At 38.9% G+C, this 27,351-nt stretch overlaps 1 protein-coding gene across 1 annotated transcript in view; it reads left to right on the top strand.

Moving 5' to 3' along the window:
- Positions 1-27,351, top strand: part of glra1 (glycine receptor, alpha 1) — a 128,204-nt gene that overhangs the window by 18,624 nt on the left and 82,229 nt on the right. The window contains exon 2 of the mRNA XM_044363245.1: positions 9,070-9,194. Within this exon, the coding sequence (XP_044219180.1) occupies positions 9,070-9,194 (125 nt within the window). The remainder of the gene's footprint in view (positions 1-9,069; positions 9,195-27,351) is intronic.

The following is a 27,351-nucleotide window of genomic DNA, read 5'->3' as shown; positions in this document are numbered from 1 at the left end:
AGATAATATCGAGGCAAATAAATCATTTAGCAGTGCTCCAATAGACAAAACGACCTTGGTTGTGTTTACAGTGCAAGTTGCATTTAGCATTTTTTGCTTTTAGCAGTTTCTCCATTTCTCATAGATCTCCTGATTTTATGGGATGCATTGTTTATCCACAACGGTTTCTTCAATAAAGAAATTCATTTGACACATTTAGTGCATTTTTTTAAAAAAATATATGAAGTAAAATAGTTCTAATTATCAATACATGTTGTTTTACATGTCAATACAAGACAGTCCTGTAAAATACAGTTAACTGTGTATAATATAATTGTAAATTCTGGCCACCCATGATGTAACTTGCGTCCCATGTTCTAGCAATACGAATTATATTTCCGACTCACTTCACACAGTGTTGGGAACAGTCTTACTTTCTGTCACAGGATATTTAATAAAAACACCTCAGGGCACATTTTGCTTTCACTCTGAATTTTTAAAGCTCTGATGTGTGTCACATGTGAGGGGGAAAAAAAAAAAATCAATATCAGATTTTGACTTTAGGGGAATGACAGCATAAAGTGCAACGTTGGCCTGCAGACATGTGACCTTTTGCCAGCGCAACAAGGACGACCAGAGGGAAGTCTGCTTATGACAGACACCGTGAGTCACTACAAAATATACTGTAGATCCCTGCATTCATAAAAAAATACTAAGCTGCTTTTAACCAATACCTGTAATACTACTACAAGCTGCAGTATTTTTGTACTTAAACTGTAACGCATGTTAAAGAAACTGAAAGCATTTAGATTTTGACAATTTTGGATTGTTGGGTTATTATCACAGTAGTATTTACTCAAATCAAATTATCTCCAATCAGAGGCAGTGAAAGATGCCAGTGTGAGTAACAGTTGTTTCCCGATACGGCTGCTCAGTATGTCAGTTTGTCATTGTGATGTCAGAGGCAGAAACGACAAGCAGAAAGACAAGATTAAAGACCCAGACAGGAGTAAGAGTCATCCCTCTGCTCGCTCTAACCGCCCTTAAAAAAACCTCCATGTCTCTCTTTAGTCACCATTTTTATTTTATCATCCTGAACTTCTTGTCCCACATGATCATTCTAGCATCACTGATATAATGTGTGAGTGGTGTGACCTCTAACCTTTGACAATGGATTTGATTTGATTTGTCAAATTTTTCCCAAACAGACAACGATGACGATGTTGTTTCTGCTTAAGAAAAATCATCAATAAAATACATCAAAACTTTGAAATGTCCTAAATCCGTAGGTGCTTCTTAGTGGGATGCTGCTATCTAGGTTCAAAAGTGAAAAAAAAAGTTAAAAGATAAAAGTTTGAGGTGTGACACACGTTGGCTCTGTGCACTGGCATTTAAAAAATCACAGGCTTGTCAAATGGGAGGTCTAACTAAAGGTCAACATTTCAGACTTTGAAAGGCCACAATTGCTACAATAGTTTGATGCATCTTGTCCCCGACTGGCCTAAAGCATGCCTCCATCAACATGTTTATTTCCTCCAGATTGGTTCATTTTCCAGTGGACTCAGACTGAATCATATGGCAGCAGACTGAGTCAAAACCCCCTCATACACTGCAAGAATATTTGTCATTATAGTCCCTCAAACTGTCTCTGTCCCCTCTTTTTGACTTACTGTGTGCCAACCTGGATGCAGAACAGGCTTCATCCACTAAAAGAGATGTAAACTGATACAAAACAAATGCAGCCTAAATGTTTTTAAAATCGTACAGGGAATTATTAAGTTTAATGTTGCATATAGCTGATAGAAAAAAAGAAAAAATGACATTCTTCCTAAAGACGAGATCTCTGCATGTTTAATGTCTTCACAAAAACAGAAAGTCTACCTCTCAGATAAGATATAAGTAAGCAAATGTTAGCAAAAGTCACTAAACATGCTACAAACACTCATAAGCTAACGTCACTCCAACATTCTTTAAAGTCAGAACCACTGTGACATTTATGATCTGATTTATGATCTAATCATTTGTGATCTGTTCACTTACAGTTTTCAGTCATCAACATCATCAGTCATGATGGTTATAATGTAATCATCGCTTTTATGATTTACAGCCGTTGCAGCATCATCAGCATCACTGTCATCATTCAACATCAGAGACACACAGACAGAGACAGAGAGAGCGCGGCCTCATCAGAACAGACGCTGTTCATGTTCACAGTCTGAAACATCATCAGTGATGGTTTTGCTTATTGGGTTCCTTTTTATGTTATTGTTTATTAGCTTGTTTTGTTTTTTTCAAGGGAAGAAATTGCTGAAGTTATGTGAAAGCCATGTCAGGAAAATGTTTCCCCGTTTGTTTTTCCCTTTTAAAGATTCTTTACAAAATTGTCAAAACTCCTTTAAAGACTTACAAATCTATAACCTGTAGCATTGAATCATTGCATGAATAATGTTGTTAGCAATACAGACGAAAACATCCAAATTATGTTTTGGGGGTAACAGCTGAAATAAGACAGTTTGTCATGATTTGAAAATTTAACAACTGTTGCTAAGCTAACTGCTTTATTTTGTGATGTTGTAGATTTAAGGCAAAATATGTTTGCACCCCCAGCTGGTAAAAGGAGGCTACTGAGCCTAACATACAGCCCCTGACACATCACTTGGTTTATGCTTAACACTTAAACAAACATGATCATTATCATTTGGAGAGATATTTGTGTCCAACTGATGAATGTAAATCCAATATTCATTCTCCCTACAGCTCTGGTTTTGTCTCCTACAACTCCTGAGTAAAATCTCTTTTAAAATCTCTTTAGCTGCTAGATGCTCCACTAAATGTTCACCAGCTAGTTACCAACTCTGTGTGCTGTTTGATGCTGGGTAGATGTGTTGTGTACAGTGAATTTATCAGAGCTTGTTTGCTGAAAACAGCTGCCGGACGCTGCTGGAAATATTTGCTGAGGAGAGTGAACTAAAACAGTAAATGTGCCATGAAACCAAAACAATGTTGAGCAAGTTAAGCAAGGCTAAAAAGCTCCTTATAGCTGCAGAGTTGGTGATAATTCTCTGTTGTCTCTACAAGTTACCCTTTTTACATCTCATGAAGTCATTTGATCCGTTGTTAATATAAAAATACTGAGTAGTGCAGCTTTAACTCAATGTTTTTGATGTTTTTTGAGCGACTGCAGCCAAAAAAACAACTGTTTTCCTGAAATCTGCTGGAACTTATTTTCAGTTTAAGATGTTATTGCAGCGATGAGCTCGTTAGTTAGTCTCCCTCAGCATCATCATTATCATTCATCAGACAAGAGAAGCACAGCGCCGTTATTTATCTAACGTTAACTTACTTTCAGCGGCGTCATCAGTAGCTTCAGTTATGATCATTATAATGTCATTATCAGTGTGATGATTTATAGTCGTTTACAACATCATCAGCGTCGCCGCTGACAACGTTTAACGCCAACAGACAGACGGAGAGACCGCATGGCTGGGTCCGTCATCGTTAGTCGCCTCCGGGTGTGTGCGTGCGTATGCGTGTGTGATGAAGAGGAGGTCATGTGACTCTGCAGGCGAGGCAGCTTTGGCCGGTGACCTGACATGCAGGGTGACCCCGGCGGGTGGTAGCGGCGCTGGACGGCGACAGCAGCTAAACTTCATCTGCTGCCCTCCTTCACCTCCTCGTCCTCCTCTTCTTCACGCCTCACACACACACACACACACACACCTCATCCTCCTTCACCCTCCTCTTCTCAGTGTCTCATCAGTGCCTGGCATGATTTGTTTTTCGATGTTTTTCACTGATGAAGGCCACTTGGTTGGAAGGTCAATGTGTGTGTTTGTGTGCATGCGACTGCACACAATTTCCCTTTTGAGTGTGTACACATGTGTGTGTTATCTTTTGCGTAATACCTTGTGTGTATATGTAGGGTTTTGCAGCATCATTTGTGTGTACCTGCTCGTGTGTGTCTTCTTCTTTATGTACATGAACACATCACGAGAGAAGAACTAATAAGAGATTCGTCCCCTTTCATTTCGTTTTCCGATCACGGCTGCTCCATAATTCCTGTTTTCACTCCACGGGCTGCGATTCTGATCAGTAGTTTCCTGATAAAGCGACAGCACCGACTGCATAACGTGTTTATGAATTGCTAATAGCGCTATTTATCATGCCGCGCGTCACGATTTAGCATTATTGAAAGTCACGGTTAGCGGTTTTACATTTAGAAGGTGAAAATTTAAGCACGATCGACCGTATCATCTGTCATTTTAATTTATAAGAGATTAATGCAGCGACTCTTCTCCCCCCTCTTGTTCATCAGTTTAGTTACAACTAACGGCTGAATGATAATGATATCCTCTTCCAAACTCTCCTTGTTGCTCTTATAGACATTTTAAGAAAATATTTTACTCTTTAGATGCAACTTTCTGAACTTAAAAAAGTCTTAAAACCTTCAGCTTTTAACAGATCCAGGTCATGTCCTTCCACTCTGTAGCCTGGATTCAACTTTCTCAGGAAATGATTTTGTTTTCAATCATTGATACAGCGAGCGCAGCCGAGAGAAGGAAGTCCCGAGTCTCGGGCTCTAACGGCTGAGACGGACCGCTGCTTCACTGGATGTCTAATGTGCTGCAAAGTGAAAATGTTCCAGCACCAAAATGAATTATTCCTCATAAACACAATCCATAACTTCTCCTCTTCTCGCCGGGAAAGTTTGGCTCAGGCAGAACCAGAATAAAAACTTGCATGTCAGGAAAAAAAAAAATCCTATTAGGCTTTGAATACATTTTTCACACATATTTATACATTTTCATGAGTCATGTTTTGGTTCAAATGTTCTAAGAGGATCAGCAAAGTGAATGACAAGGACTTCTTTGCCAACTGAATAAGTAACATGTTTTCAGTTCTCTAGCTGTTACTGTCATATTAATAACCTTTTTGACATCTATCTATTGACTTTAACTCCTCAGCTTCATACCGAAGATTTTTGTGGCTGCACGTTCACATAAAACTGTATAAATGATGCACAAGACATCTAGAATGTTCCATATTTTCCAAAAAATTAATATATGATATACAGTAGTTGGAAAATTTGACAGTTCAACTTCAAAATTTAAAACCAAGTGGGTCAAGCAGAGTTTAAGAGGTTGATATTAGTGGGGGAAAAGGGAAAATTCTGCAGAAACTGGTGTAGAAATGATGCTACACATTTAAGCCCAAGAAATGTATTTTTTATCAAAATTGGACTGGTTTCCTTTTTTTAAAAAAAAAATCAAAATCAGTTTGCACAATAATGGAAACACAAGTTTCTACATCATGTAAAATTTAAAAGTATTCTAACAAGAGAAACTTTGTAGCTGCAGTTATATTTGAAGGCAGATAACAAGGGGAAGCAACCAAAGTGCTTTTTTTTTTTTTTTTGAACAGCTATACAGCTCGTTCTTGTTGTTTAACAAAGCTCATTGTGTGAAGCTGTAGTCAAATGAAATGGGTCAGTACAGCAGCTTATTTATAGCCCAGATCGCACTGCTGTCCATGCTCTTTCTCCAGGCGCAGCAAGAGATGATGCAATCAAATACAAACCGCACTACTACAAGTGGCGGCTAATGCAGTTCCACTGTAAGGCCATGGGTCAGTTCAGTCCTCGCTCAGCGAGAGGAAGTCACTGTCAATTTACTTTCAATACAACTGAAGCAGTGAAGCATTTTATTTCAAATCCCAAGACTCCTCTCTTTAAAATGTTTATACAGTCTGTAACACAACAACTAAAAGCAATATCAGCATCTCCTGGATGAACGAATGAATGATGAACGGAACAAAAAAGCTACTAAACTACTTAAAACTACAAAACCTTTGTGTTTCATGCACTTAATGGCATAAAGTGGATGCTAAAAACAAAGTTAAATGGCATGTTTATGTTTTTATGAAGTAAAAATCCAATGTGAAGGTGAAGTAAGCGTGATAGAGAGACTGACGGTGCTTCTGTCTTTGTGAGGACCTATTTACATACGTTTTAGACCTTGAGAGTGAAGACATTTTTAGAAAGAGGACATGTATAAAAAGAGGAGGTTTTTGGACAATGAGGACGTTTTTTGAAGGTGAGGAGTGAAGTAAGAACTTTTTTTTTTTTGAAAGTCAGGGCATTTTAGAAACTGATGATATCTGAAAAGTCAGGATGTTTTTGCAAATTTTGGTTTTTGGAAAATCAGGAAATTTTTGTAAATTCTGGACAGTTTTTGAAAATGAAGACATTCTGAAAGGTGAGATTGTTTTTGGAGCATTTTGACATTTTTTAAAGTCAGGTCATTTTGTAAAGTGAGGACATTTGTGGAAATTGAAGGAATGATTGGAAGTAAGGACATTTTGCTCTCTCTTCAAAGGATTATTAAGGGTTATGGATTGTTTTTAGGCTTATGGTTAGAATCAGACTTAGGAAATGTTGTAAAATGAGGGTCCTCTTAGTAGCATACAAGTATATCTACATGTCTGTATCGCTGTAAGTGAGCACAGTAGTGACTTACATTTCTTGGTAATCCAATAACTAAGAATCACTGTTTTATACATTAAATCCCAGGAGCACCAGTCAAATGAACCCAGTTGTATATCGAGCTGACATTGACATTTACTGTATACAAGTCAGATACGCTGTACAGCTGCGGTATATATAGGTTGATGTGTTGATTCTCGTGGCGTCCAGGGAGCCAATTAGTGAGCTTTCAGCTTGCTTTAATTTGTTCTCAAGTTTTTGGTCTATATTGTTTCGTTCGGTAATAAACTTCATATAGCTGTCCACTTACTTTGGCTCGATCCATCAGCTGTGTTTGTGTGTGTGTGTGTGTCTGAGAGAGAGCGTTATTGACTGTCAGCACTGAAGTCATTGCATGTCTATGGGCAAAAGGCCGAACCGGGGATTTGACATTATGCAGAGAGCATCTAATGAGCGTGATGGGCTTAATAAGGTAAAGAAGTCAACTGTGCAAATACCACGGTCTTATTGTAAAATCAATGGCACTCAGCAGGACACGGGCCTGGTTAAATGAATTAGAGCATTAGTTTGAATAACTACTTTAATAAAAAGAAGTGTGAGTAATAACCACTAATGCATTCAACTATAGCCAGCACTGACTGTAAAAGTTCACTTTTAATTATTTGGTTTTTAATTAAATTAGATAAAACTAAATGAAGTTGAATGAAATTAAATGAATTTTATTTAATTACATGTGATGGACTGATGTCCAAAAATGGTTTCCTGCATTTTTGCCCAGTGCATGCTGGGATAACATCCTGGAATAAAGACATAAAACAATGAATGAATGCATGAATTAATGGTATTTGAGGATTGATACCCCTATAAAATACTAATCTTCCAGTTTTCATATCTCACTTTAAAATGACTGAATAATTCCACTGATAAGCAGTTCATTCATTCATTCATTCATCTTATCTTATATACAATTTATTTATGAAAAATACATTAATTCATAATTGTAAAATCTCTTTATTTTAAACCACTTACACCCCACCAATGACTTAAAACTTATATTTTCACCTTACTGGTTTGCTCTGTTACATCTCACTGCTGCATTTTTAATGATATTCCTGTGTTATGTCCGAGTTTATTATTTAATATTAATTGATATTAACTGCTGTCACAATACATTCACTGTTGCACTGTATTGTTAGTCCTGAGCTCTTTCTCCTCCATTGGTTAAGTTCTTATCCCAAACACCTGTTTCTCACCTTCATGAGCTGTTAATCCGTCATGAGAATGAGATTAACAGTGTCCCTAATGCCTTAACATGCATTAAAGAAACTGCTGATGATATTCAGCAAAAACAACCATATTCAAAAGTGACCTGAAGGCTTTTTAACTCTCTCTTCGAATTTTGGCAGTTTGACTTTGCAACAACATCTCATCTCATCTCAAAATGGGTTAGCTGATTTTTGCAGCCATCAATAGTTGCACTTTTCCAGGTTTAGACAACTAAGGCTACATTCACATTACATTACACATCTGCAAGTGACTCATCTGTTTTTTTCACAGAAGTGTTAACAAACCAAATTTTTTCAGAGATCAGATTGTTTTCTTTTTCATCCTCATCATCTGTATAATCTGCAGACCTCCACTACTAATAATCAACAATATAATCCTGGACATGTATGATAGTACGCATGTGGCTCACATTTCAGTTACATTAATCACATTAAATTTCAGCATGCGTGGCAGTTTAGGACCACACAAACATCAATGTGAACCAGCAACACAAAAACATCTGATCTGACTACAAAGTCAGATTGAGCATTAAGGCCTGTAATGTGAACGTAGCCTTAAACTACTTGGTTAAGACTAGAGGAAGATTACATTTATAAGGTGAAGTAGTCATATGCTTTGTACGCCTATCCATCCATCTCCACCTCGTTCCTGTAACTTTTTGCTGCATTACAAGAACGTCACTCTGCTTCTGCTTCTGCAGTATAAAGGTCTCACAAAATAGTTGATGTAGTAGCGATGTATTTCATTTTAAAACAAGATGTTGAGGGAGGCCTATGAGTGATTAATCTTACATGTAAACCAACAGGCTATCAGTTATGGAGAGAGAGAGAGGCAATTTGATTTGATAGGATGTGTGCTGCAGGAAGGAAACTTTTGGCTGGACTCTTTGTACAGTATATGAAGATGTGCTGGTGGGTTCAAGTGCTCAATTAATGGAGTCTCTAATATAATAAGTTGTTTTAAGCGGTTTGTTTTCTAGAGAGGGTGGTCTCCTCTCCTGTGAAGTGCTTCTCTCTTTTATATCATCAGTCTATTGGCAGGCTACTATGACCTTTAACCCTTGGCCCTTTTGTACTCTTGGGTGCTTGTAACACTGCCAGGCTACTGCTGTAGATGATAAATTGGTTTGGATGTGAAACTCAGCAACTCATGCAAAGAATGCTGATGTATTATGACTACAATCCAATCTTGCATTTATTTTTCTGCCTGTCAAATGTTCTCTTTCTCATTACAATCCGATCACAACATCGCTTAGGCTACATCGCTCTCTCGCCCTTTTGCATCTTCTTTCTCTAACCTTCCTCTACCTCTCTGTCTTGCAGCTTGGCAGCATCGAAAGAAGCTGCGGCGAGGAAAGCCACCTCCCCGATGCCGCCCTCCGAGTTCCTGGACAAACTCATGGGCAAAGTTTCAGGTTACGACGCCAGAATCCGACCGAATTTTAAAGGTAGGAGCTGCCACCAAGACTCAGTCGGATAAGACAGGAATGTAGCCAAACGTTATCCTGAAAAGACCTGGTAATGTGTTGTCTCCGTATTTCATTACCTTTTCTATAAATGCCTTTTTGAAGGGTTTAGCCAAGATTGTCACCAAGAAAGGTATGTTTTACTAAGACAAAAAAAGAGAAGAAGATGAAACAATATAGAAGTTATTTAAATTCTGTTGCTGTATGTTTAACCCTCTCATGGTTTTGGTTGTTCACAATCTGTCAATCTCTTTCATTTGCCCTTTGCAGTGTGGAACAAAGGTAAATCTGCCAATTGCTCAACATGCTAAAGACAGAATAAGGCTATTTCAGGTGTTAGACCCCCAAACCCCTTTTTTTCTCCCTGCCCCTGCACTCATAGCTCCAATCAGACTGTAAAACATTCCCATTAAGAGATTTTTTTGGGATCTATAGTCATCATGGTGCTAGTTGGCTACATTCCTTGGTATCCACATAGTATCCTGAGTGCTTGTTTTGGTGGTCAAGGTAATGTGCCTCTCCCCCACAAGTGTGCTGCTAAATATGATTTCATGATGATGGTGATGATGATGATGGTGATGATGATTTTATGAAATTTAGTAACCTCTCCCTGAATGGAAGCCCCCATAAAGACACATGTCAGAGGTTTCTATATTAAACTTCCTCACATTAGGAATACAGTCTGGACATTAATACGTTTGTATGACATTAGAGAACTGGGGCAACCCTCTATATTCATTACAGTATATGAATTATGTAACCAGTTAAGAAAAAAATCATTCAGCATCTTAACCAAAATGATTCCCAAGTAATTGGAACAGGCACAGAAACAAAACTGGAAATGGCCTGAGTTTCACCTTATATATTTCAACTGATATTACTAATTAAGAACGCTAAATGTTACGTTTGAGCCTTGTTGCATGTTAAACACTGCCATAACTGAGGTTTCCAGAATGGATGTGAGTAATTTCTATTGCCGTATATTTAGTTTGTGTATTCTGAGTGTACAAAATATTAGTACCCTTGTGACATTTCACCTTACATCTCCCCTCTAATCCAGAGTATATGCTCAATATTTAATGCATCAAAATCTTTATATCATATACCTGCATTTTTAATACGTGGTAACTCGGTGGTGCAGGTATACTGTCAAGGCAATATGACCCTTGACATTTCCCTTGACACCGTGCAATCTGGAGATTAACGTTTATTCTACTGTTGTAGTTATTTTTAAATTGCTCTGGATATGAAAATTGGTTCAATCAGTAGAGAAGAGTGTGTTTCTCCTACAAGTTTTATCAAACTCAGAGCAGTGGTATCTGCAAGATAAGATTTAAGTAAAAAAATGTCAGTCTTCATTTGTAGCAGCACTAGGCAGAACTGTAGCAGAGATTCACGCTGGATGGATATGACATTTTAAGAATTACTTTCATTATAATTCTTCAATTATGCCAATCAACAAATCACAGAGTTTCTAAGAGTTTTGGCTAATTTGATTTAGTGTTATTGAATCTTCATACATTTTTCTGATGTTTATTTATTCAAACGTAATACTTTCATACACTGCTGGTCTGCTTTTGGCAAAACCCAGTAGCCACCAGTGAGGGTTAGAAGTCCTGTGAACCTCCACCAATGGCATTGATAAAACTTGGAGGGACGATGTACTTTGCTACTGACTGGCCCAAACGCTGCCTGCATCTTGCGTGGGATGTGATGCTTTCTGCATACTTGTCTGCATCTATCCCTTCATCTCTAAAGCAGATTTAACAGGTGAAATTAAAAAGGTGTCCTAATATTTTGTACACTGAACACACAGGTAAACAGACTGCTAGAATGTGCAGCAGTGAACCACAGCTTATGTTTATGAATGCTGCCATGGAGCTTTTTTTTTCCCTTTTTTTTTTTTTTTCCGCTGAGCCCATAATGGTATAACCCATTATATGGTGATCTCTGTAAGTGAGATTTCTCAGCTCATGCAAAATAGAATTGGGAGGGGTGGTTGGGTTTTTACCATGACTAAGTGTGTATTATTAAACCTGCAACGGCTGCAAAACAGCTGAAACCGATCGTCCCTCCTGACCTGCCGAGAATATGATCTGGTGTTTTTGTGAGGCGTCGTCGTCGTCATGAGTCGGTTTTGGAGACCATTTCTGTTTTTTTAATTTGATTTTTCTGCAGCTCTGGTTGGCAACAACCTGGTGTGATTAACTGAGGCTAGCGCTGCATTGACCTTTACAAATCAGGATTTAAACAGGCCGACGTGACAGTTATTTGAATTTATAGCTTTTATGTTTTATTCGTTCTTTTAATGTGATGTAATAAAAATAAGTTAAATGCAGATGAAAGTACTCTCTGGCAGTGTGTTAGACATGCAGAGAATAATAGTCTTACAGCTTTCAAAATTTCCACCCCATCACAGAATCACAGAAAAACTTAGGAAAATAAAGTTCAATAGGTATGATAATTTATTTAACTTTTGTTTTTTTTTTGGCTAAATGAGAGCTGAGGGAGGATCTATGATGAAAATACATATTCAGCAAGATGAGCACATCTTTTATGTAATCTGCTAAGATAATTGTGTCAGGGCTCCATTGTTAGCAGACAGGACCCGATGTGAATTTCCAGACTCTGTCATGGCTGTCAGGTCGACAGAGTGGCATAGCGTGAGCTCTCCAACTTGCTCATTCAAGCAGTTTTTTTTTTCTTTTTTTTGTGTGTGTGTGTCTCCTAACAGCTAACTATGCCACTGCATTAATCACGTTCATGAAATAAACAGCTTGACAGCTCTGCTCCTTAAAAAACTATGAGGGGGGAGGGAGGAACAAAAAAGTGCACTTGCACAGCGTGAGAGGGAGTCAGTCCGAGGGGACGGCAAAATGGAGGACTGTTCGAGTGCAACAGTTCTGAAATGATCATATGTCACATAAAATAATAATAATAACACAGAGCCCTACTGGATTTAGGTACAGCATGGAAAACCTTTAGGGTTGGATTTAGTGATTAATTGTGCACAATGATCTTTAAAATAATTTAAACAATTTATTAATGTTGTGTAAATAACACAGTGAATATATATTTTAAGTATTTAAATGAATCTTCATTTCACAACCCTCATAAAAAACCTTTAATTTAAGAACCTGGTTTAGTGTAAGAATAATTATAATAAAAATAGTCAACAACAATGATAATGATACATGTTGTATTGGGCAAGTGAAAATGGAATACCAATGTTCTAGAATGCTAAAATATCCCAAAATGTGTCTGTGCTGTGGGATTCTAGAACTAGGCCTGCTTCCGGAATGTTGGAATGTTAGAGTGTTGCAGCGTTCACAGAAGTTCATTCAGACAATATGATGTCGCAGTATTTGCTCGGAATCATTGTTCACTATTGTCAATTCAGAAGAGATTGACACATCAAAAAAAATGGTGATGTTTACACAGTTAAGCTGGTGATCTAATCAGCTAGCGAGCAAGCTAACATTGGATTGAGCTACTGAGCTCACTAGCTTGCCAGCTAACCAGCTAATGAGCTAACAAATGAAACTGCAAATGCAATCTTGTTTAATTTAAGTTCTATTAGCAGAACCAGAGTGTTCAAAGTCCAAAATACACATGTTGATTGTGTTGTCGGCTAGCCTGTCAAAGTTAAGGGATGTCATGAACATCACTAACCTGGTGAAAAGGAGATAGTCCCACACTGAGAAGCTGAAACAGCTCACTAGCAAGGTTGCTAGGTAGATCGCTAGGTAGTAATCTCATTTGCTTAATTTGGTAGACACTTTGCTAGCAAGGTAATCAAGTTTCTGAATTGAAAAGAGAGGAAAATGATGTGTCTGCACCAAGCAGGTAGCTCAAGGTCTGAAAAGTGAAGCTAATACGGAAGTGCCTTAAAGCTGCAATCTTTCTAATGACCAGCAGGGGGCGACTCAACTGGCTCCAAAAGAAGTCCAATTGTATAGAAGTCTATGGGAAAATGACCCTGTTTCTCACTTGATTTATTACCACAGTAAACACTTTTCCAAAGAGTTTATGGTCTCAATTGCTACTTTCAAGTCTTCTTTAATACAACATGATGTTTATTTTGTAAATTATGGTCCCATTTAGAGTAAGATAGATGATAAAGTAGTGCATGCTCTAGGGCGTGACTACCTTGCGATTGACAAGTCGCTACCATGGCGACAATGTTGATTACGCAGCGTAAACATGGCGTAACCCCAAAATCACAAATTATAGGCGTAGCTGCAGCTATTTCACAGTGTGTTTTCAGTTCATGAAAGTTAATTATAACATTTTGGTCACCTAAAAAAAGTCCAGCATTTGGTTGTACTAAAAGACCCTTTAAGGAGTCGGCTGTTTTTCCGGTAAGTACACTTTGTTTTAATGGTTTTAAGCCTGTTTTCCGCTAGCAAAAATTAGCATTGCATTATCACAGTTAACCATAGACTGTAAATGCACCGTGCTAACAAAGCTAGCAGCTAGCACTAGGGTCAGCTCCATCCTCTCGTCCAAACTTGGTCACTTCTGGCTCCAAAAATCAAAGATGGTGATGGTCAAATCACCAAACCAAGCTTCAAAACAGCTGTCCACAAACCAATGGATGACGTCACAGTAACTTTGTCCTTTTTTTTTTTTTTTTTTACAATCTATGGTCTGCACACTGCACTGTGGGATTCTGTACAAAACAAGTGACATCAAACTGTGTTTATGAACTTCTGCTATTAACTACTGTCTGTAAGGATAATAATACATCATGGAACCTAGAATGGGAGGATCAAGAGAAATGCCATTTTGGCTATGTTCCGGAACATGGAATGAGGAAAAACTTAATTCTAGAACTCCCTCTGGAATGTTGGAATGTTTAGACCTGTAGACATTTAAAGCCACTGGAAACCGAAAATCCACAATAGCCTTCTAACTATGTAATTTAGGGTCTTATTTACATAATAATAAGCATCTAAAAAGTTCAAAATATTGTCATTTAAGTTTTTGTAAATTTTCACGATATTGGGTTTGAATTGGGCATGGTTATGCTGGGACATTTATTACAAAAATTACATAATTAGTGTTGTGAAACAATCATTTCACGTTCCTCCCCCCTGCCTTCGTAATCTCAGCAATGTGTTGTGAAACACAGACAACTAGGCATTGCTGATCAAATATGAATTTTTTTAGTGTACTGTTTAGCTGTAATATGAAAACGTTTATGACCCGGCTGCCATGTTGAAAACAGACAAGCCAAAACCAAGCACCGCCTGAATCACAGTACCCGCCAGTATCCAGGGAGATGTCAATCAAAATGAGGGATATGTCAATCAAAACGTGATCTGCCATGCCTACACACTCTTGAGAAATGGTCTAAACTGCAAAATGAGCTGTTTTTTGAACTACGTTTTCTAAAAGTTATGATCGTTTATTTTCTTTCTTTCATTCAGATTTTTGTGGATGCTTAATGAGACACTCAACTTCAATATCATATATGCATTTTTACTATTTCAAGCCAAATTTCCAGAGTCTTTAAGGGTACTGAAATGTGGCAAGAATGTTATACAAAATGTTAACAGCATAAAAGTGCAGCTAGTTTTTTTGCTAAACGCAAGATGATTGTGCTCCTCTTTTCCGACTACACGGTTTACATAAACACACACCTCATCAAATTAGCACCAGCCCTGCTAATTTTGCGGTGTAGCAACAGTAGATGGGAGGGGCGGGGAGGGAAATAGGGGAGATTTGCCTGAAGCTACGAATGTGCCAGCATGAGAGGAAATTACACTGATCATGACCGGGGGTCCACTGTATGGGCAAAAAGCTTCCGATTGATTTAGCAGGTTCCTGCATTGGAGAGAGAGGAGAGCAAACACTCCTGACACATTCGGGACAAGCCATTTATAATCCATGAGTTCATCCGTTTTTTTTTCATTGTCTCTTTCTGCTTTCTCAGTCTTTTATCGGTAATTTTCCCTATCCTTTCTTTCCCCTTTCTTAAACCCTTTGCCTCATCCTTCTTTCATTCATTCATTCATTTTTTGTTACCTTTCCTTCTCTGATGATTTATGATGAGTTTTTCCTTCTTTGTTCCGATTTTTTTTTATTTTTCCTTCCCTCACACCTCTGTTCTTTCCTTCTATCTTTCTTCCTTTCTTCTTTTTTTGTTTTGTAATCAATCATTCCATCTCTTTACTTTTCCCTTGTATTCACCTTTCTCACATATCTTACTTTCGTCATTTATCATCATTCTTGCTCTATTGTCATTTTTCGTTCGTTCTTTCATTTTTCCCTCCCTTGTTTGTTAATGAATTTATTCAAACATCATCATTTTCAGTCTAGCCTTAAAACTAATCAATCGTAATCCATTCTATCATTTGTTCCTGTATACTTTCTTTGTTTTTCCTTCATTCGTTTCCTTCATCCATTCCTACATATTCTTTTTTACTGTCCAGACATCCATTTTCCTCTGGCATGAATGAAATACAAGGTCATTAGTATCATGATCGCCCCCCCCACCGCTCCCCTTTCCTCCCTCCTCCCCTCCTCTCTCCTCCAGTCGTCAGGCCTCCTCTGTATTCAAGCCCTGTTTACCGATCCCACTGATTCGTGAAACAAATTGGACTCCTTTGACTCATTTGACCAGGTGGGCATCTGGCAGCAGCCGAGCTCACAGAGCAGGAAGAGCCTGCACATTTCCTCAGTAGTGAGGACAAGGAGGTGTAGTAGAATGGCAACAATCGGCCTTTCTGATCTACTAGCTCCTGTAATGAATGGCCACATGGTGCTGCACAGATAAACGCGTATGAGTATGAGAGAGAGATGGGGACTTAGAGAGAGAACCAGTGAAGGAAAGGTGTGTGTCTGTTTGCACGTAAGAGTGTTTGTGTGATCCCTCCTGTGTCTGAGTGTGTGTGCGCACTTGATGAATGAAGGAGACTACAGCTGCGACTCCCCTCTCCTTCTCCGCCATAACCTTGTCCTTCCTCATCACTCAAGCCGAGCAGTGGCGAGGACAACGACCGTGAGCGAGCTTCTGGTTTTAAGCTCGACCAGAGCAGGCTGCTAGCAAGCCAGCTATCTACCACTGCCACTACTTAACCCTCCTCCTGCCTTCAACATCCCGCAAGACAGGAATCAGTGCTTGAAAAGACCCTGAATGCGTCGCCAACCTCACGCTCAGTGTGCATCAGGGCCGTTCAGCAGGTTTTCATCTTCAGCTCTCTTAAATGGCCACACTAGCTTTCTTAGCTCGGGTTTGCCCCTTCGGATACAATCCTTTTATTTCACGCTGCTCCCACGGTTGGTTTTGCAAAGCTCCCTCCTCCTCTCTGCTCGTAAATCCCAGTGATGATCAGTGTAAAAAAAAATCCTCTGTCGAGAATCCACCACTGTGCTTCTGAGCTGAATGATGCGGTGGCCTCTTTCTCGTCTGAATAAGTGGACTTGAGTAAATATACATAGTACGGCAGTATATTTACATGTTTGGCTTCCTCCTCTCTCCTCCTCCTCTCTTTCCTCTTTCTCTTTTCACAGGTGGAGTGCTTGTTACTACACAATGCTACACTACTCTATACTACATTTGTGTTGTACCACAACCCCCCCACCCCCCACCCCCCCACTCCCCTTGTTCCTCCCTGCACCTTCTTTTCTCCTTGCCAGGGTTGAACGTGCCGAGGTGGGACTGTAGTTATTAGCTGTCAGAGCTTGACGTTCATTTGGTGTTATCAGCACTTGTTTAATGGCTACTTAATGGGATTAATGGGCATAAGGTAATGAGCGTGGGATGGAGGAATGGTTGCAGGGGGAAAAAAAAACGAAAGGGTGAGGGAGGGAGAGAGAGTGAAAGAGAAAGAGGGGGAGGTAAGGGAAGGTAGCATTGCAAATGGCTATCCGACTTGGAGGGATTTGCTTACGACAGGAGATTGGAAAGAACCGCAGATGGCAAAAGTGCAATCCAGGGTCTCACACTGCAAACACAGAATATGTTTTCCACTAGCTTAGCACCAGAATTTTGATGCCAACACAGTTCCCAGTGGGCTTCAGTATTGCTCGGTTATATATAACACTTGCAGCAGACATGAATAAGCAACTCTAGAGATACAAACTGTAATATCTACTCCCTACTCCCTTCTTATTTCCATTTTTCCTAGAGCTTACTTTCTACAAGGCTGCAAACATAGAAATCTGCTGGAGTGAGGGGACATCCTTGCACAGAGGAAGGTCTCGTGTCTCTTTTAGTATTCTAGGTAATGGCCCTCTCCTTTCCAAGCCAGGAAATTTGGATGGGGACTATATTGCACGGAGCGAGGAATTTTAATGTCGTTGCAGAGGTGACTCTCCCCTGAGTTATGACAAAAATATTGATCACGCCTCAACGTCTAGCGGGAGGAGGCGGAACGGCAAGGGCAGCGAAGAGAGGAATATTGAGTAGGGTAATGGTAAAAGGCAGCCAAACGTACGAGGGCACTCAAGACAGACTGAAAGAGAGACTGATAGGAGGGTGGGGGAGAGGGAGCGGACAAATACAGAGAAGGACGGATGTTTGCACTGACTGTGCAGCCAAAAGTAGAAGTCTGTACACTATAAATGATCACGCTGGTAATTAAATCACAGTCAAATGAGCTGTGTTGTCAAGATGAATGAACTCCATGTCTCTTTAGCCACACAGTTTGCTATAAATACCTCACATCATTATTGTTTCCTCTTGATCTAAAGATAGTACAAAACGTGGAGTCTCTTTAGCTCAAGGCAATGTAAAGCTAATGTGGGATGTGTAAGAACAGTTGACGGCTACGTTATTGTGTCTTCCTCCCTGTGCAACTCACTGGTCCATGGCTAATAAGTTTGTAAGGAGGGGAATACTGCTTTATAAAAGGCCAATCAGTCCTCCAGTGGAATCCCATCACACCTCTAATTACCAGCTTGAGGGAAAAAAAAAAGGGTATAAGCCCTCCGTATCAGTCTAAAAGGCCTGATGGAGAGGTTGACACATAATTGTTTACTTCCGCGACATGATCACAAAGACGACAAGCTGTTGCTTTCAGATTCTACACGGCAGACATGTCTAATCTCCGGCTGATGTGTGCAGCCTGGGAGTACACCAAAGGGAGAAAAAACATTTAGGGAAAATCCCTGTACTCATTTCACACAAGAAAAACAGAAAAATAACATTGTTTTCCAACACAAAGGCAGGGCTTTTTTTTTTTTTGTTTTTACACCTCCCCTGCAAAGCCAGGAGAATTGATTCTGCACAGTGCTAGTAATTAGCTCGCGTTATGAGATCTCTGCTGCCAGCAAAGCAAAGCCCCAAAAACCAAAGCTGCTGTGGTTTTAATGCCAGGATCAGGTGCTCAGATGTTCGACAGACTGCCTGGCCGCGGGGCTAAGCTCGGGCTTAGCCCTGACACAGAGAGATTGCCGTGCTCAGAGGAGGGAGGAAAAATTGCCTTTCATGGATTCAGGCAGATTATAGAGTTTAAGTCACCTGTCTACAACAGTTCATGGTCGCGACGAATACTTTCCATCTATCTTAGGAGCCATTTCCCTTTTTTTTTCTGGCTGACAATGACAGATTACAATATTGCTCCCAGACTTCTACTCGGTGTAGTCGCCATCCTTCACAATGGCAGTTGTCAAGTACAGCAAAGCAGGCCGGGCCCGGTTTACCCAGTTCAATGCGGTTCGGGGGGGAAAGAGGACATCAATCAACAAATCTGAGCTACAAAAGAAAAAAACCTCCTCTGTGTGTAGTGGGAGGACATTTTTGGCCTGTGTTCACAGAGTAAATGAAAGAGAATGAAGCTGTGTGGTGACATTTCTAACTCTGTTAAGGATTAATTACAAAGAAACTACATTTAGCTGTCAAACACATAGATGGGATCGATTATTTGCTCGGAAACTATTTAACGTGCGAAGGTCAGAATGAGCTGTATACTGGTAGACCTTTACATAAGGATATTTTTGGAGATGGATTCAAGAAAGTATATTTCATACACAGTGTTTTACACATAATAAAGGATGAAAGATGGAGTGTTGTGGGGTTGGAAGAGTGTCTGCTGATTGAAGGACAGGAAAACTTTTGTCCATGCTTTTCTTGAACCTCTTAGACGAATCCGATAAGCCACTGATCACAGCGGCACATCAGACACAGAAGAACAGACAGTAACTTTCCTGGAATGAACAGGTGAAAAGGCCTTGTCACTGTGAAACAATGAATTGTTCAGCCTCAGCTTCCAAATTCTTGACATTAGCAAGTCGGCAGTTTTCCATTATAAATCAGCCTCTCTGCAGACTAAAAGGTCCCTTTCTGTGGTATGACTGAAATTATGGAGCCCATTTGGAAGAAGTTGAAGATTTACATTTTTTTTGGGGGGGGGGAGTACAATCTTTTGTCATTCAAATGATGTACGGCTCCATTTCAGCCAAATGACTTAAAATTAATGGCGCCCATTTGAAGGAAGAAGTAGAATTTCATTTCAGATTTGGAGATCATTTATCCATTCCTGTGGGGTTACAGCTCCATTTCTGTAGCTGTAGTCAAATCATTATAAGGGACAAAGAATCCATTTTGAGAACTTTGTTACTAGAGTGGTTCATTTCATTTAGAAGTTGGTCAAGTCATTCTGGAATATGCAACTAACCACCAACCTGTTGCCCAACAGAAAATAAAGAAAAAGTGTCATTTCCATGAAGGCCAAGTGAGGCACAAATCAAAAATGAAGCCAGTTTGACATGTAGTCTTTGCATTCTCCCCGCCCTCCTCCTCCTCCTCCTCTTCCTTCTCTCTGGCCTCTTGCATCTCCTGTAGTGCATTTTGCTAGTCTTACTTCAGCTCCTCTTGACAGAACTGCATTGCAACCCTCCTCTTCCTCCTCCTCCTCCTCCTCTTCATCTCAGTGCATCGCCTCTCCTCTCCTGCCCGCTGCAGTATGGCAGTAGATTGTACCTCTACAGACTCGTGCATCCCTCCTTCCTGCTATTGCCTTCACAGTATGTTGCCCCCCTCCCTCTCCCCCCTGCCCCTCCTAAGTCTCCCCCACTGCCACACACTCACCCCCGCTGAGTGTTGGCAGCAGTGCGACAGCTTAGATAATCGAGCCTTGCTGTCTTGTTCGCTCATTGATAGACAAAGCGGTTGTTTTCCTTAATGAGGACAAACAACGTATAGTTGGTTACGTGTTGTTAGAATATGCTGTGTTTAATTCTGATCTTTTTTTTATTAGACCCCAAAGGCTCCAAAAATGAAGCTACTCACAAGAAAGGTACTTTCCTTTTCTTTTTTCCCTTTTTCTTTTTTTCTTCTTCTTTTCTTCCCTGACCATGATTTTGTGTTTGTCACTCATGCAATGATGAGGCATTTTCCAAACGTTGACAACACTAGGAATGTTAGGGAAATGCCTTTTTGGTTTAAATATATAGACATTGCCATGTGTTGTTTTTAGGTTATGTGAATAAAAATGGTGCCAATTTTATTGCCTAGAAATCACTGTAGAACATCTGGTGACAGGAGCAATTAAGCAAAAAAGTATTTGTCAGACATCAGCAATAATTCAAGCTTTACTTAATTCATTGTGTTGACACAGACATTTTTCTCCCTTAACGCCACACATAATTGTTTCATTAGTGGTAAAAAATGTTGGAAAAAAATTGCTCAGTATGACAACAGTTAATTCCTCCAAAACAGCAGATATTAAGCCTTTTATCCCAGGCTCAGGTAAGCCTGTTTCCTGACAGTTCTCTCTGGCCAAACAGGGCCTTTTCTGAGAATGTAATGTTTTTTGTCTCCCTTATGAAGGTAAATTCAGACTTACAGCTCTTTTTTATCCTGGCTTGTCTGTAACCTACCACTGTCAAATCATTGTGCTGGTCAGAAAGTTTTAAAACTGCTGCAATACTTTGTTTTATAACAAGGTTTTCAACACTTAATCATGGCTGATGTGCAAAGTCAAATGTACTGTAGATACAGTATATGGCACTGGACATCTATTGTGTTAAATAAAGAGGCTGTGATACTTAAGTATATTATGTAGAATAGAATAAAATCTCAACCACCTTCATTTAACCAGGAGAGTCCCATTGAAATTAAGAATCTCTTTTTCTAGGGAGACCTGGCCAAGACAGGCAGCATCATAAATAAAAACACATAGTTACATACATAACACACAAAAGGAGACACATTTAAAAAGAAAATAAAGAACAAGCATAGGGAAACTCACGGTTCAATAGATACATTACCATGAATCAGTTGCATAACTAGGAAAATTAAAAACATTTACATCCTAGGGAATCTACCTCTAATTCTTTCATTTTGGATTTAAAAGCCTTTAACAAGATTAATTCATTGAGTCTCAAGTAATTTTGCAATGTATTCCATGCTGAGGGTGCAGAATACACAAATGCCCTTTTTCCAATTTCCTTGCAGGCATTTAGGACAGACAGCATAAAAAAAGTTCTGTCCGGCACTTGTCTGCATGATAAAAACACATAGGTAGTAAGGGAGCAGACCAAGAATTGCACTATATATAAAGGTGTACCAATGTAAAAGCCTAGGAGTGGCCAGAGCAGGCCATCCTACCCAAGAGAATAACTCACAGCCATGAGTCAGAGCTTTACAATTGTAAATGAACCTCAAGGAAGCATGGTAAGCTGTGTCAAGCATATGAAGACACTGAGCAGAGGTATGCATATATAAAAGATCACCATAGTCCAGCACAGGTAAAAAAAAAAGTGACTACAACAAGTAACTTTTTTTTACATGAAAATAAAAACCCAGTTTTAGCCTCAGTTTTTTCTTCAGGTACCGCACATGTGGCTTAAAAGTGAGGGAGTCATCAATCAACATACCCAAGTACAAACAACATAAGTTTTGGTTTATCTGCATTTAGAATGAGTTTCAGATGAAGTAGAGTATTTTGGACAACAATAAAAGCATTTTGCAGGTATTCAGAGGCCTGTACAAGAGTTGAGACATAGCAGTATATAACAGTGTCATCGGTATATAAATGAAAATTAGCATCTGACACATTTTGATCCAGATTATTTTTATAGATAGTGAATAATAGTGGGCCTAATACAGAGCCCTGTGGTACACTCTCGTTAACAGATACAGTATCAAAACATAGACCATCATATCCAATGCACTGAGACATATTATTAAGATAGTTTGAGAACCAAGTGACTGGTTGCTCTTGCTAAGACATCTAAGTTTTAAAACATGGTCAACCGTGTCGAAAGCTTTGGACAGATCAATAAAGAATGATGCACAATGTTGCTTCTGATCAAGTGCAACATAAATGCCATTTACTACCTTCAGTGCAGCTGTGATGGTTATATGTTTTTTTCTAAAGCCTGATTGATATATTGATAGAATAGCATTGTTGTATAAAAACTCCTTAAGTTGATCACTCACAAGAGCTTCAAGACTTTTAGCTAGTATTGATAATTAAGATATCGGCCTATAGTTATTTAAAATAGTTGGCTCACCCCCTTTAAATAAAGGAAAGGCAAAAGCAGATTTCCATATCTTTAGAATTTCCTTATTTTCCACTGTAAGGTTAAAAAGATGTGCAGGAGGCTCTGGTACAAAATCAGCGGCCAAATTCAAAAAGTAAGGATCAATAAAATCAGGTACTGAGGGTTTTCTAGGGTCTAAAGCTTTGAGGGCTTTGTGAACAGAGAAAGGTACGAAACTAAAAGACTGATCAGTATACACTGAAACCTCAGTACAAGGTTTCACAGATGCAGAACAAGCAGAGTCAAACAGAGAGCCAGAAGATATAAAATGCTCCTTAAAACAACTCGGTAGCTCCATTTTGTCATGATCAGCAACAGAATCCTTAATAACAAAGGTAGTGCAGCTTGAGAATTATTGCTCACAGAAAGGGATTTTATGGTTTTCCAAGGGTCATTTAGTTTTCAGTGGTGACAGACAAAAAATATTCTTATTTGGCTTTCTTGATAAAAGAGGAACAAGTGTTACTTAGTTGTCTAAAAACAAGCCAATCAGTGGTAGAACCTGTTGTCCTTACCTTAGCCCAAGCCAAGATTCGCTCATGAATAGTATCTGCTACAGTAGTTTAGAGGAAAACCAGGAGTTATCACAACCCTTAATCTGTATCTCTGAATGGAGCATGTGTATTTATGATTTATGTAAAAGTAAAAGGAGGCAAATCATGATAAAGCCCCTGTTTGTTAAATGGTTTTAATTTAGGGACCTTAGTGTTCCTGATAGCAGCAACAACACAATGGTCACTTAGATCATCACAAAAAAACACCAACAGCTGAAAATTTATAAGAATTAGTCAGAATCGAGTCAATTGAGGTAGACTTCTCAGGGCATTGAAGATTTAGACGAGTGGGTGAATTAATCAACTGGGTAAGATTGACAGAATTACAAAAAGATTCAAAATTCTCAGATACTGGTTTAAGCCAATCCCAGTTACCAGATCACCAGCTAAAACAATTTTACTATATTTTAGTCTGGATAAAAGGTGAATCAATTTGGTCTGTCAGCATGATAAACATTGTATCCATTCATGTCTATATCTTCATCAATAACTGATTTTGTCAGTCAAGTTTCAGATATTAGAACAATGTCTGCATGTGTTAATTTAAACCATATTCTAATCATATCCATTTTGGATAACAAATTGCACACATTGAGACAATAAATATTTAGACCAGACAGAGATTTTAAATCAGATGGCATCTGAATATACTGCAAATCAGGGCTAGGGTTAGGTTGCACCTTATCAGATTTAAGTAATAGTAAAACCAATCAGCCATCTCTGTCTAGCAATGTTACATGACAATTCTTTCGACATTTCATATATTAAATCCAAACGAGATCTCTCATTGAAGGCAAAGTAGTTATTTAAAGCCAGTCTCTAGGTAATTACCATGATAAGTTCATGTCCTGTGCCAACCACTACGGGCTATGCACGGATTATACAACAGCCATAGAGCAAGTACATCCATAAGCAATGTCCAGTGGAGACAGCACATTGTTAGACTTACTCACCCAGGAACGATCACTTGTCTTGTAAGTCCCAGTCACAGACAACACGCAAAGTAAAGTCACGAGAAACGCTACTGTCTCTGTCCAGAGAATGTGTGTGTGTGAATGCACAGCAGGCCGCAGGCAGAGGAGTGGGGATGGGGAGAGGGGAGGAGGAGATGCGATGGCGAGGGCAGGTGGAGACGCCAGGCAGGTAGAAACTGACTGACTGGTGCACTTTTTGAAACCCAGGATAGTTGGAGAGATAGATTCAGAGGACCAGAGCAGATTATATCCCAATTAGATGGCCCAGGAAAGAGATATCTCTATAATCTTCATAAAATAAAGTTTGCACATGCACTATGTAAATATTTTGCTTTTCCTCAGTATAAATGTTAAAAGAACAAAAGACTCGTTATTAAAAACAGATGACACTAAACATTGACATAGACTGAGATGCTGCCATCTTGGATCCACCTTAACTAACCTGATTTTTACACTGATAGTCATGGTTGAGTTAAACAACTGAAAAACAACAGACAGAACAAGGAAAATGAATGAAGTTCAAACAGATTCACTTACATGTACCAACCTGACAGTGATGGTGCTGATGTGATGATGATTTTATAGGCTTTCAACTAGTGCATAATAATATAATAGTATAATAATATCCATACTTGCAATAACATAGTGGACAATTGTACTGTAGGTTTAGTAAGTATAAGTAAGTTTAGGAGAGAATTATATCAGCATGTGTCACCTACCAGATATTGTACCCGACTCTGGAAACTAATATTACAGTAGTACAGATCCTGACTCAGCACAACCTTCACTAAGTTAAAATATGTTTTGTCCAAAACTGCATTTGAGTCCTTGTACAGTAGTGTTCAGCAGAGAGAAACAAAACTTTAAGCATCCAATAATATGTCTTTTGGACATAACTCACCTTTCAGAGAGACTTCCCTTTTGTTTTCATACATTCTGTTTCATCATAAGAGATATTATAGTATAGTATAGTATAGTATAGTATAGTATAGTATAGTATAGTATAGTATAGTGTAGTATAGTGTAGTGTAGTGTAGTGTAGTATAGTATAGTGTAGTGTAGTGTAGAGTAGTGTAGTATATAATGTGTAGTATATTGTATTTAGGATATTATAGCAGAGTGTAATCTAATGTAGTACAGTACAGTACTCTGAACTGTGTGTGTGTCATACTCCCAATTTACTAGAAATTAGCAAAGCAGAACACCTGCCAGCCAATCAGAATTAAAAATTCTCGATGGTCATAGCAGAAAGGATACAGTAGTATAGCGTAATATAGTATAGTATAGTTTAATCTACCATAGTACAGTATCATATAGTGTAGTATAGCATAAGTAAGTAAGTAATAGTATGGGATTGTACAATGATAGTAGGCTATAGCACAGCAATAATGTAAAAGTGCACAGTAGGGTGTAGTACAAAGAATATATAGTGCAGTTTTATACAGTATAGTTTAGTAACAGTCAGTTATTTCTGGCATAACAAGACCTTTTCAGAGTTTTTGTCCCCATCATGAAGGTAAATTCAAACAAACAGGTTTTTTGCCTGTGATGTACGGTTTATAATCTTACTCCACTTCTAAATTATTAAGCTGGTCAGACAGTATAGCAGAGTACAGAACAGTGCAGTATAGTATAGTACAGTAGAGCAGAGTACGCAGTGGCGGTACTGTATAGTACAGCGCAATATGGAATGTGACTAGAATCACCTCTCTCCATTTGTTCTGTGTTGTTCCATGTTGAAGAATTTCTCTCAGCCTATTGGCTCATTAGCTTAACATGCTAACGCTCGTAGCACAGCAGGCCCTTTACACTGTGGCTCCTGTCACTCGTAACTAATGTGTATGTGGCCCTAATTTGTATGCACAGAGTGGAAGCCATAGGAGAACCCCCACATACACACACACACACACACACACAGAGACTCTGCATCCATCCTGCAATTAGTGCTGCAGGACTTTCCAGACAATTACAGTTGGTGATGGAGCAAACAGCAGAGGTGATGCACTGGGCAATCTTTTTGGGCGACGCTGCCAGAAACAGTCGACAGAGTGCAACAGGAGTTGAGAAAGGTTATTCCAATGTTTTCTGGCAACAGAGTACTCCTAACTGATTATAGAAACAATGCCGAGGAAACATCGGGACTCGAGTCGCACCGTCTTAAGGAGATTAAAACAAAAATTCATCTGCGATACTGCAGATATGATCCTTTTGTGTCTGATTACTCTGGGTGACTATTGAGAGAGACTCTGTTGGTTTGCAGACTAAAGACCCCAATTACCTCCTGAGCTTATTCTGCTGGCCAATACTGTCAGCTTCACAGGAGACGACATTTTATATTAGCAGGCAGCAGCCCGCCTGCTTCCAGGCTGCTGCGATGCATAACTTACCCACTGGCTCGGCAGAGGGAAAAAAAAAACTGCAGAGCTAATAAGAAATAATTTCTCATTTTAATGTTCAAATAGAGGGAGAAAATTATAGCCTAAGATAATAGATGTGTTAGAGAGAAAGCCAATCAAAGGCAGCAAAAATACAAATGTTTGTAATTACTACTGTGGTATTAACATTTTTCTGAGCCTTCCTCTGCTATTTATAATATATTCAACTGTGGTTAGACTTTAAAGTGATCTAATTCCAGTGTAATAACTAATAAACAAGGCAACATGCACAACTACAATATATAGTGTTCAATAATAGAAAGTTTTAACATTTTGGAAGGAAACAATCATTTAATCAGGAAATACAGTCATTGCAGGCTGTTTCTCTACTGCATAAGGAAGTGTCTAAAGAAACTGCAGATATTGTATAACATAATAAAGACTATTTATTATCATGTTATATATAGTAAGAATTTAAATGTTATTTTAGGGTTAAGGTTGATTGTATACAGTGAAATGATGAGAATTTGCTACAGCTGTTAAATAGCTCAGGGTGCATTAGGTCATTGTGGCCTGACTATGTCGTATATGCATAATTAATAAGCAATTATAATGTTGTATAGGTGTTCACTTTCTGGTCCACCTAACTTCTATTGTCAGGCACAATTTCTCAGTCCCTCCAAAAAACTCCTACTGTTAGCTAATCTTTACATGCTAGAACTAGCTTACATGCTAACAT

Source organism: Thunnus albacares, chromosome 10, assembly GCF_914725855.1.
Source record: "Thunnus albacares chromosome 10, fThuAlb1.1, whole genome shotgun sequence".
NCBI classification, from domain to species: domain Eukaryota; kingdom Metazoa; phylum Chordata; class Actinopteri; order Scombriformes; family Scombridae; genus Thunnus; species Thunnus albacares.
Note: the sequence above shows the minus strand (reverse complement) of the source record. Positions and strands in the feature narration are given on the sequence as shown.